The sequence below is a fragment of the Melanerpes formicivorus genome, unplaced genomic scaffold, assembly GCF_026170545.1.
Source record: "Melanerpes formicivorus ecotype bairdi unplaced genomic scaffold, bMelFor1.0.p_v2 SCAF_75, whole genome shotgun sequence".
Lineage (NCBI taxonomy): Eukaryota > Metazoa > Chordata > Aves > Piciformes > Picidae > Melanerpes > Melanerpes formicivorus.
In genome coordinates this window covers 2953516-2965728 of record NW_027142427.1, presented here as the reverse complement: position 1 = coordinate 2965728, position 12213 = coordinate 2953516, and the positions used below count along the sequence as shown (strand labels likewise).

Sequence of the window (12213 nt, the reverse complement as noted above, 5' to 3'; positions counted from 1 at the left end):
ATAAGGGTGGCCATCATATTTATTACATTTTTATAGGTGAATTGTCCACACAAAATGAGACAAGGAGTGCATCAGTTTTGTAATGCAGAATTGCTGCTTTTAATCAGTTCCTGCATTGACTGTAGGACTGTCTATGGCTGTATTTTGTCCTTCCTGCAAGTCGTGGTGCTCCGCTGTCTATTTCAGAAGGCTGATGAAGTGTAATGTTGCATGTAATTTTTATGGGAATTCTTTCTAGAAACCATGTGGGGCTGCATTAGTTTAAAGGCCTAAGGGAATTGTAGTCACATTTGATGTGTTAATAAAAATACTTGATTCCATAGCTATAATTTGTAGTTCGCTGTCTTTGTGAAGCATTCTTGAGAGCTGTTACTCTTTGAGCTCTTTGATCTGAACTGATGCTCTAAGATCTTAATTTGCTTAATAGAGCTGTGGATATTTGCTTGCATTTGGCAGAGACTGTTGCATTTTACAGGGAACCTCCTGTCCTAATGTATGCAATATGAACATTATGAACTTGCTTTATCTCTGTAAGCTATATGAAGTGACAGCAAGCATTGTGTCTTACTCCAGAATAGTGTGTAAGCTGCTGAATGAGATCTACGAGCACATCCACTGCCTCTACAAACTGTCTGACATCGTGTCAATGCTGGACATGCTGCTTGCATTTGCCCATGCCTGCACTCTTTCTGATTATGGTGAGTTGCTTGTTTGATTCCATCATGAGTCTGATAAGGACCCTCTTGTTGGAGAATAGCTAGGCTGTTATGTCTGGTTCTCCAAACCTCATCATTTATTTTCCTGGATCTCAGCAGGCTTCAGGTAAGTGTCTCTGGTCTGTCCTTTCCAGTCCTGTGCTGACGTTCTTTTCTGTTCATTGACTTTCTATTTTGCCATTTAGCTGCTGTAACCCTTCACAGCCAGTCTTCACAAGGTGGCCAGTTTAAACACATTGTATTCAAAAGCACAAAATCTGGGAACATTCTGAGTTCACACTTCTGGTCTCAAATGACACAAGACAACATAAGCAGATCAACCGTATGTGTGTCCTGTAAACCAAAATACCTGTCTGTTTATCTGCTTCAATTTCTGTAGCACTATTAGACATTTTGGAAGCAGAGTCTTCTAAGGATTCCAGGATTGTGTGTTTACCTGCACATTCATCCTGCTTCCCTAGTCCAGTCCTGTAATGTACAAATGATCACATTGCCTTCAGTTCACATTGGTCTGAGCTTCTTATCTACTGCACGATACTAAATCTGGTCTGGAAGCCATCATAAGAGCTTTATTTGCTCATCATCACTGATGTTGCTATGTAATTTCCAGTTCATGAGCAGGATCAGCTTACTTTACAGTGTGAGCTGTGAATCTTCATGTGCTGATGATTCCAGTCAGAGCAGATGAATTGATGTGAAACTGAACCAGGAACTGATCTGCACAAGTTTTCTTCAGCAGCAATGATAAGACTTAAAGTATAAATCTACACCTGCAGTTTGCACAGCCAAGGGTGAATGCATATTCACCAAAAGAAATGGGCTGTCATTTGTAGTTTTTAGTCCTCTTTGCCATTGATTCTCTCATCTAAATCACTACCTGACTAAAATCTACACAAGATAATTAGAACTCCCCAAGGCTTGGCACTCCTTTCCTGAAGGCTGCTTCATTTAAGCAGACCAAATTTAGCAACAGTTCTTTGTGAGCCTGGGGTACTGCCACTGAGGCAGACAAAGAAGAGGTATATGGTATAGGCTCACAAAGGAACAGAAGTGCACATAGATAGTCCCAGTATCAAATGGATCTGTGTATAGAATAGAATAAACCAGGTTGGAAGAGACCTTCAAGATCATAGTGTCCAACCCATCAACCAATCCAACCCACCTAAACAACTAACCCATGGCACCAAGCACCCCATCAAGTCTCCTCCTGAACACCTCCAATGACGGTGACTCCACCACCTCCACGGGCAGCCCATTCCAATGGGCAATCACTCTCTCTGTATAGAACTTCTTCCTGACATCCAGCCAAAACCTCCCCTGATGTAGCCTGAGACTGTGTCCTCTTGTTCTGGTGCTGGCTGCCTGGGAGAAGAGACCAACCTCCACCTCTCTACAACCTCCCTTCAGGTAGTTATAGAGAGCAATAAGGTCTGCCCTGAGCCTCCTCTTCTCCAGGCTAAGCAACCCCAGCTCCCTCAGCCTCTCCTCATAGGGCTTGTGTACCAAACCCCTCACCAACTTCATTGCCCTTCTCTGGACATGTAGGCATAGTATGCACCCAAATAATCAATGTGATAAAATACAACAAAAGCAGAAGGAATGCTACTGTGTCATTTCCCGTGCTTCTATAAGAAGATACATCTGTAGTAGTAACAGAATTCATGGTTCCTGTACTTTATATGCTTCTAGCAATATAAAAATAAAGTATTAAAAGTATATTAACTGTGAAACTGGCAAACTGGTTTACTGCTCTAATTACTTGTCAAGTGTGGCTCTCTGTATTTTCCTTTATTACTGGAGTGCAGCTCTACTTACTGCAGAAGACAAACACAGCAGTTAATTTAGAAGGGAAGAGTTTGTTACCTGAAAGCAGCTGGTACTTCTTTCCAAGTGCTGCATGTTAGGCCTGCTCACTACAGGAAAGTGAAAATCAGGGAGTCAGATTTTGACTGAGTTTAGTTTCTGCTCTGCAAGAATTACTTTCTTTTGAAATGCAGCAGCTGAGTACTGTGAAGCCTTCCATACTAACACTGGAATATTTTGTGTCCCCTTTTCTCTTGTAGTTCGTCCAGAATTCACTGACACTTTAGCAATCAAACAGGGCTGGCATCCCATTCTTGAAAAGATAGCTGTGGAAAAACCTGTGTCTAACAACACCTATCTGACAGAGGGCAACAATTTTGTCATAATTACAGGACCAAATATGAGTGGAAAATCAACATACCTAAAGCAGATTGCTCTCTGTCAAATTATGGCACAGATTGGTGAGTAAGGGTGTACAGTATTGGCAGTCTTCTGCAGCACTGTTATTGTTTTCTAGTTAAAAATAGTCACAAGGTGGAATGATTTGGCTTCTAGAATAAGATTCTCTCTAAATAGAAACAGGTAATTTTTAGTTTGTTTGCTCCTACCAGTGTTTGTGGCAGAGGCCACTTCAAGGTTCTGGGTGTGCCACTGGAAACTTAGGGGGCTCTTCGTGTCTGGGAGCCTCCCCAGTCTGCCTTTAGAAGCAGGGTTGTGCACCTGAATTCTTAGAAGCACCTTACCCCAATCTAGCACTTTGTGCTAGATGGACAGTCAGTGATCTTCAAGCATATGTATGTCAGTCATCCAAGAGGAGCCAGTGAGCATCAGTTATGAAGAGAAACATGCTTGCAGCTAAGGGGAATTGACAGATAAGCAAGCAACTACTTCAGGTAAAGGTGGTAATAAATGATGCAAGGTTCTGTCACTAAAATAAGTAAAACAAATATTTGTACAGTCTAACTGTGACTCATCCCTGTGCTCTGAGTTCCTCATGATCTTTACCTTAAGGAGAAAGGTAAGGTTAGTAGCACAGGGGAAAGATCTTGACAGGCTGACCCTAACTCTACTAGAATGAAACTATTTATAGTGGAGAATAAAATCTATCCACCATGTGTTTTGGGGGGCAGTCCCCAGCAACTGCAAGTTCTTCATGTTTTTGAGAGAAATTCTGAATTTAATATGAATGAAGTAGACTGTAAAGCCTTTATTCAGGTTTCTTGTTCTTTTCTATGCAATAAAACTAATAAGCCTCAGAGTCTGAGAAGTGTAATCTAATATAATCTTCATTTGGGGCAACTCAGATTCCTTGGGATTAGTAACTCAGTGGCTACAGAAATCTAAATTAATCCTAGTGTTGTCACTTTTGCATCCCCTGAGGCTGCTACACAGCTTCAGACATGATTTCTTAAGCTTCTACTGAAAAGCTTATTTAATTATAGCATCTACATAATATTTTTTTTCTTACAAAGTAGAACTTCATGTTCTGAAACTTCCATAGAATGAGATGGATTCTCTACAGTGTGTAAAGAGCAAGGGTAAAACTGGTTTATTTGGGGTTTTTTCCCTGCCCATTGATGTATTCAGGCAAATGGATATTTGTCACACTAATAGGAGAAAACTCATCTTTTACTTTTCACCATGAGAGTGCTGAAACCCTGGAATGGGTTGTCCAGAGAGGTGGTTGGGGCGCCATCCCTAGAGGTGTTTAAGCCCAGGCTGGATGAGGCTCTGGCCAGCCTGATGTAATGTGAGGTGTCCCTGCCCATGGCAGGGGGGTTGGAACTAGCTGATCCTTGTGGTCCCTTCCAACCCTGACTGATTCTATGATTCTACTTGTTTTGTAGGTTCTTATGTCCCAGCTGAGTACTGTTCTTTTCGCATTGCAGAGCAGATTTTTACCAGAATAGGTATGGATGATGACATAGAAACAAATGCATCAACATTCATGAAGGAAATGAAAGAGGTATTAAGCATAGCTAATCCAAGGCCCATTTTTACTGTTAAGGTAATAGAAACTGCACTAGTGTATTTCCACTGAAGGAGTGTACTTTGAAAAGTAGGCAGAAGTTCAGCTTTCATTTGTTACCTTGATGAGAAACCCCAGAAACTTGGGGAATACCCCTGGAATAACACTGGGTGTGTTTAAAGGTCATTTGGATGTGGTGCTTGGGGACATGGTTTAGAGTAGAATAGAATACAGCAGGTTGGAAGAGACCTTCAAGATCATCGTGTCCAACCTATCATCCAACACCACCTAATCAACTAACCCATGGCACCAAGCACCCTGTCAAGTCTCCTCCTGAACACCTCCAGTGATGGTGACTCCACCACCTCCTCGGGCAGTCCATTCCAATGAGCAATCACTCTCCCTGTGTAAAACTTCCTCCTAACCTCCAGCCTAAACCTCCCCTGGTGCAGCCTGAGACTGTGTCCTCTTGTTCTGGTACTGGTTGCCTGGGAGAAGAGACCAACCTCTGCCTGTCTACGACCCCCCTTAAGGTAGTTGCAGACAGCAATAAGGTCTCCCCTGAGTCTCCTCTTCTCCAAGCTAAGCAACCCCAGCTCCCTGAGTCTTTCCTCACAGGGCTGTGTTCCAAGCCCCTCACCAACTTTGTTGCCCTTCTCTGGACACGCTCCAGCAAGTCAACCTCCTTCCTAAACTGAGAAGCCCAGAACTGGACACAGGACTCAGGGTGTGGCCTAACCAGTGCAGTGTACAGGGGCAGAATGACTTCCCTGCTCCTGCTGGCCACACTGTTCCTGATGCAGGCCAGGATGCCACTGGCCCTCCTGGCTGCCTGGGCACACTGCAGGCTCATGTTCAGCTGCTGTCAACCAGTACCCCCAGGTCCATTCATGCCTGGCCACTCTCCAGCCACTCTGACCCCAGCCTGTAGCACTGCATGGGGTTGTGGGGTTATCAGTTGGACTTAGTGATCCCGAAGGTCTTTTCCAACCTGAATGTTTCTGTGATCTTAAATAAAAATACCTCCATTTGAATTCAAACCAGTGCTCTGGTGGACAGCAGCTTCAGCATTTTGTTGTTTCTGAGGTCTTAAATGATTATTTGTAGGAGTCTGAGAACACTTAATTCTCTCTCCCAAACTGATATGATTTTGAGGGAACGTTGTAGTTCAGTGGAAAAGAGAAAGAAGAGAATAAAATAAACCAGGTTGGAAGAAACCTTCAAGATCATTGTGTCCAACTAATCCAACCCACCTAAACAACTAAACCATGGCACCAAGCACCCCATCAAGTCTCCCCCTGAACACCTCCAATGATGGTGACTCCACCACCTCCCCAGGCAGCCCATTCCAATGGGCAATTGCTCTCTCTATGTAAAACTTCCTCCTAACCTCCAGCCTAAACCTCCCCTGGCGCAGCCTGAGACTGTGCCCTCTGATGATGTAGTATGAGTCTTTGGTTAGAATTGACAACTCTTTGAAAGCTGTGAAAAGGTAAAATTAGTGAATCTGATAAGATTATTATTGTGGTTTTTTTTTAGTTTCTGCATTGTTTCATCTTGGTTGTAGCCAGCCAAGGTTGGTCTCTTCTCCCAGGCGACCTGCACCAGGGGAGGTTTAGGCTGGATGTCGAAATTCTTCCCAGCAAGAGAGATTGGCCATTGGAATGTGCTGCCCAGGGAGGAGGTGGAGTCACCATCATTGGAGGTGTTTATGAAGAGCCTGCATGAGGCACTTGGTGCCATGGTTTAGTTGATTTGATGGTGTTGGGTGATAGGTTGGACTTGATCTCCACGGTCTTTTCCAACCTGGTTAATTCTGTATCTGAATAACACAGAATATTCCTATGAAGTTATTTTTTTTCTAAGGTATTTGTAGGAATGCTAAGACATGAAATATTTTCCTAGATAACATACATCATTCAAAATGCTAATGACAAGTCACTGATCATCATTGATGAACTTGGCAGAGGTACCAGTGCTGAAGAAGGCATTGGCATTTGTTATGCTGTTTGTGAATATCTGCTGAATTCAAAGGTAATTCTGCTTTGGAGTAGAACTTCAAACCCTAGAATTATTTTGTCATACTGAAACTAAATGTATTGTTGTCTTAATATTTTGCTTCAGTCTTAGAGAGATTTCTTGTCTCAATGTGGTATTTCTGATAGCCAGTAAACTGTAACAATCACAGTGATAGAGAGAAGACATTGGCATAAACCAGGCTTCTCTTCACTGATCAATGTGATTTAAGCTTAGCAGGCAGCCAAGGCTCACCCAGCTGCTTGCTCACTCCTCCACAGGGGGAGAAATGGAAAGGTAAAAGTGCAAAAAGTTGTGGGTTGAGATAAAGACAGTTTAGCAGGGGAAGTGGAGTGAAATAAGGAATTCCTTCACCACTTCCCATGGGCAGGAAGGTGTTCAGCCATCCCTGGACAGCAGGGCTCCATGGTGTGGCAGTGACTCGGGAAGGCAAATACCATCTCTCTGAAGGTCCCTCCTTTCTGCTGCTTCTCCCATCTTTTGTTACCGCATCATGTGAATGTCCTGTTACTTCTGATGTTCATTTCCTTTGATCAAGAAAGGAGTGGGAGAGTCACCAGTTGGGAAAGGTGCCCTGGGCAAGCTGCTCTGGGTGGCCTATATTTTAGCAGGGAGGGTGGACTGGATGATTTCAAGAGGTCCCTTCCAACCCCCACCACGCTTCCATTCCATGATCTGTACCAATGGCAGAGCTCATCACTTAAAAGGTTTTAATTAGCTTTGGTAATTCAAAGACAGCTTTTCAGTAGTTTGTAGGAAGCCCTGGGCATCTGTGAGATATTTTTTCTTGCTGATTGCAATGTATTCCAGGATCCTTTCCAAAAGAAATTGCCTTTCTCATCTCATCTCATCTCCATATTTTAGGCATTTACATTGTTTGCTACACATTTCCTGGAGCTGTGTCATATAGATGCTTTGTATCCCAACGTGGAAAACTACCATTTTGAAGTGCAGCACGTGAGAAGCAGTGCAGGAAACCAAGAGAAAATTGCCTACACTTACACCCTCTCCAAAGGATATACAGAGGAAAAGAACTATGGTAATGGATTCCACTGGAACTCAGTAAAGATTATGTGAGATACTGTTTCACTTACTAGGCAGCTAACAGTGTTTTTCTGCTGAGTGTGTGTCTCTCTCACAGAGTAGTAACCACAGATCTCTAATATGTTGCAAATATTTGTGTGTTTTAAGTAACCACGTGGTGAGAAAGTAGTTTGGGGTAGTGTAAAGAATTAAATCAAATTTCATAGTGAAAAAAGGCATTTTAGTAATGTTGGTAGCTGCTTGACTGACCTCAATTTGAATGAGATGAACCCATCTGGGGCTTTTTTGAATGAGAAGAACTTGAGGCTTTTTAGTCTGGAGAGGAGAAGACTGAGAGGGGATATGATAAATGCATATAAATATCTGAGGGCTGGGTGTCAAGAGAGAGGGGACAGCCTCTTCTCACTTGCACCCTGTGATAGGACAAGGGTCAGTGGATGTGAACTACAGCACAGGAAGTTTCACCTCTACATGAGGAAGAACTCACTGTATGAGTTGCAGAGCACTGGAACAGGCTCCCTGCAGAGGTTGTGGTGTCTTCTTCTCTGGAGACATTCAAGACTTGTCTGGATGCGTTCCTGTGTGACCTACACTAGATCATATGGTCCTGCTCTGGCAGGGGGGTTGGACTGGAAGATCTCCAGAGGTTCCTTCCAACCTCTAACATTCTGTGATCCATCTGACAGGACACAGTTCTTGAGGTGATTTAATGTCTGTGGAAGCAAGTGAAAGTTCTGGAGAGACTTAAATGGCAATGCCAAGGATTGTGTTGTGTGAAACACTCCTCTTGTCTGCCAAAGTAATGACCTATCAGTTAAGCAGCAGCTTGGCCCTTGTTGACTAGCAAAAAGGACTCCAGTTTCTTTTGAAAAGGACAGGAGTTTTGCTGTGTATCAGCCTAAGGTGATTTTGAGCATCATTGTTCTCAGGAAAGAAGGGGTTCTTCTTCTTTTAACTTTGGAATAAATCAATCATGCTGAAGGGATTGATGGATTATGGATCAATATGAGTGAGTGACAGCAAGGCATAAACTGCCTGCTCTAAAGAGGCACAGAAATCCCTGTATCCAACTACTACATTCTGAAGTGGGATCCGTGATTGAGGTGACATTTAATCAGTAGGAAAGGAGCTGCACATAACTTCTGCAAACTAGGGGTGACTGAAGATTACAGATTTTTCCAGTCAAGCTTCAATTAACTGGACTTTAAAATGTTTCTTTATCAGGGTTTCAGAGTAAGTTTCTTTCCCTTGGGCAGCACAAGCTCAATTTCAGATTCTACACAACCACTGACTCAGTAAAATTATGTGTTTAGTGCTCTCAGAGAACAGGAGACCTTTAGTAACTCAGTGTCAGTGTCTGGGCTTTACATTACAGGAGCAAAGTTAGATTCTGAGAGAGTGTGAAGGCTCTCTTGACCTCTTTTAATGTTTAACCCTATGATCTTAAAGCACCTGATGAAGCCCAGAATTTCCTCAGAACAGCCAGGGTTACAGGCAAAGGAAACACTAAAAAAACCAGGGCAGTGGCTGGCTGGAAAGCAGCCCTAAGGAGAGAGACTTGGGGGTGCTGATGGAGGCGAAGCTCAACAGGAGCTCTCAGTGTGCACTTGCAGCCCAGAAAGCCAATCAGATCCTGGGCTGCAGCAGGAGAAGTGTGGCTAGCAGGGCAAGGGAGGTGATTGTCCCCCTCTGCTCACCTCTGGTGAGACCCCACCTGGAGTACTGTGTCCAGTTCTGGAGCCCCTATTACAAGAGGGATGTGGAGGTGCTGGAAGGTGTCCAGAGAAGGCCCACGAGGATGAGCAGAGGGCTGGAGCACCTCTCCTATGAGGACAGACTGAGGGAGTTGGGGCTGTTCAGTCTGGAGAAGAGAAGGCTCCAAGGTGACCTAATTGTGGCCTTCCAGTATCTGAAGGGGGCATACAGGAAGGCTGGGGAGGGACTGCTCAGCATCTCAGGTAGTCATAGGACTAGGGGGAATGGAATGAAGCTGGAGGTGGGGAGTTTCAGGCTGGATGTGAGGAGGAGGTTCTTCACCATGAGAGTGGTGAAGCCCTGGAATGGGTTGTCCAGGGAGGTGGTCGAGGCCCCGTCCTTGGGGGTGTTTAAGAGCAGGCTGGATGAGGCTGTGGCCAGGCTGATGTAGTGTGGGGTGTCCCTGCCCATGGCAGGGGGGTTGTAACTAGATGATCCTTGTGGTCCCTTCCAACCCTGACTGATACTATGATACTATGATCTCTTTCTTACCCTGAGTAACTGGCAGTCTCTCTGAAGTTGGCACATGACATCCATATCCACAGCACATCAGGATTTAACTGAGAGCACATTTAGTGCCACTTCAGTATTCTCTGGCCTGCCACACTAAGAAAGTAAACAGAGAAAGCTGCCAACATCACTGTGCCCTCTTTTTCCTTTGGCCTCTAATGTGTCTTACCTTGTCCAGTGGCAGTAGAACCATCAGTAACTTCATGTGGAAGTGCATCTTAGAGGTAGTGTTACACCAAAGCAGACTCTCAAAACCATAATGGTTTGTTGCTGTTGCTTTGTTTTGTTCTGGTTTTAAATAGTCAGAGGAAAATATCTGAAAATTAACCATAATGAAAATGGAAATTTACCCTTTGAAAAACAGGCTGAGCTAATTCTGGCACACACAGTGTGGAAGGTAGGGGGATCAACCTACCTCTTGGTTTGTGTTCTCTGTGTTCAGGGTTAAAAGCTGCAGAAGTTTCCTCCCTACCATCATCTGTAATTTTGGATGCCAAGGAAATCACAAGTCATATTGCAAAGCAAATTCTGGTATGTACTGGAAATATTACACAATTATACCATTCCTGGATCTTTGTAAGACTGAGATGTATTTTCAGCCTCTGAAAGGCTGTATGATAAGTACTGCCTAGTTTTAGGAGAATAGATTCCTGTGTCCAGCTCTGGGCTCCTCAATTTAAGAAGGGCATTGAGACAATTGAACATGTCCAGGGCAGGGCAACGAGGCTGGGGAGGGGTCTGGAGCACAGCCCTGTGAGGAGGGAGCTGGGGTTGCTTAGCCTGGAGAAGAGGAGGCTGAGGGGAGACCTTCTTGCTCTCTCCAACTCCCTGAAGAGAGGTTGTAGCCAGGTGGGGGTTGGTCTCTTCTCCCAGGCAACCAGCACCAGAATAAGAGGACACAGTCTCAAGCTGTGCCAGGGGAGGTTTAGGCTCAAGGTTGGGAGAAGGCTCTTCCCAGAAAGAGTAATTGGCCATTGGGATGTGCTGCTCAGGGAGGTAGTGGAGTCCCTGTCCCTGGAGGTGTTCAAAAAGGGCTTGAATGTGGCACTTGAAGCCATGGTTTAGTTGTCAGGAGGTGTTAGGTATTAGGTAATAGGTTGGACTTGATGATCTGTGAGGTCTTTTCCAACCTGGTTGATTCTGTGATTTGTATTTCTGGAAGTCATTGTAACAGAGGATACTGAAATCATGACACACAGCAATCCTTGGGGTGAAAGGAGCATTGGATGTGAAGTCAGTGTGCAAACCAAGAATCAGGAGATAAGAGAGAGGCTGGAAAACAGCTGGTATGCAGTGTTTTAATAATAGAACGCCATGGGTTTAAGATTTTAATGCAAGTATATGTTTTTTAAGAACAGCACAGGCAGAAAAGCACTCCTGAGATGATGCAACAGAGAGCCATCTACCACTTAGCAGTGAGGCTGGTTCAGACTGCCAGGAATTCTCGCCTGGACCCGGACAGTCTGCGCATCTATTTGAGCGGCCTGAAGAAAAAGTACCAGGAGAGCTGTCCTGCAGCTGGAGAGAACGAGGAGCAGCAGTGATGTGTAACGGGGGCTGTCGCTCTGCTTTTCAGCACTGCAAGATGATGCTGGTTTTTCCCCCCCACACTATTAGAGAACAGTGCCTTTCACGTGTTTAAATTCTTAGTCTGAATTACACTTACTACTGAAAGGCCGTGCCCTTCATGGTTTGGGTTTTATCCCCCTCCCCCAAATATACCTGAAATAAAAGCATTTACTTGGTATGAGGAGCACAAGTCTTTCTGAGAATGAACTACATCCCTTTCATGACTTTGGAGGCAAAACAGTTGCATAATATATAGTGGGTTTTAGATGAGGTACCTGGTATTGCAGCTCTTGCATCAGAAACTAAAGCTCTTGCCTGAAAAAAAGGCAGGTTTTGAAACATGGTCCACTTGTCCTGCATAGGCAAGCTCTGCTTGCACTGTTGAACATAGAGTCATAGAATCAATAAGGTTGGAAAAGACCTCAAAGATCACAGTATCACAGTATCACTTAGGTTGGAAAGGACCTCGAGGATCATCGAGTCCAACCTATCAACACAGACCCCATGACTAGACCATGGCACCAAGTGCCACGTCCAATCTCCCCTTGAACGCCTCCAGGGTCGATGACTCAACCACCTCCCTGGGCAGCCCGTTCCAATGACAAATGACTCGCCTGGGCACACTGCAGGCTCATGTTCAGCCTACCACCGACCAGCACCCCCAGGTCCCTCTCTGCCTGGCTGCTCTCCAGCCACTCTGACCCCAGCCTGTAGCACTGCATGGGGTTGTTGTGGCCGATGTGCAGAACCCGGCACTTGGATGTGTTCAATCTCATGCCGATGGACTCTGCCCATCTGTCCAGCCTGTCC

General features: G+C 44.6%; 1 protein-coding gene across 2 annotated transcripts in view; it reads left to right on the top strand.

Annotated features, from left to right (window-relative positions):
* Positions 1-11899, top strand: part of MSH4 (mutS homolog 4) — a 30961-nt gene extending 19062 nt beyond the window's left edge. Inside the window, exons 14-20 of one of the 2 annotated variants that reach the window (XM_068163858.1) lie at positions 574-698; positions 2780-2980; positions 4367-4485; positions 6394-6522; positions 7390-7564; positions 10277-10365; positions 11193-11899. In XM_068163858.1, the coding sequence (XP_068019959.1) occupies positions 574-698; positions 2780-2980; positions 4367-4485; positions 6394-6522; positions 7390-7564; positions 10277-10365; positions 11193-11378 (1024 nt within the window). In that variant the 3' untranslated portion in view covers positions 11379-11899. Of the gene's footprint in view, positions 1-573; positions 699-2779; positions 2981-4366; positions 4486-6393; positions 6523-7389; positions 7565-10276; positions 10366-11187 lie in introns of both variants that reach the window. The other variant, XM_068163857.1, reaches the window with a different exon arrangement.
* Positions 11900-12213: the final 314 nt, after the last annotated feature.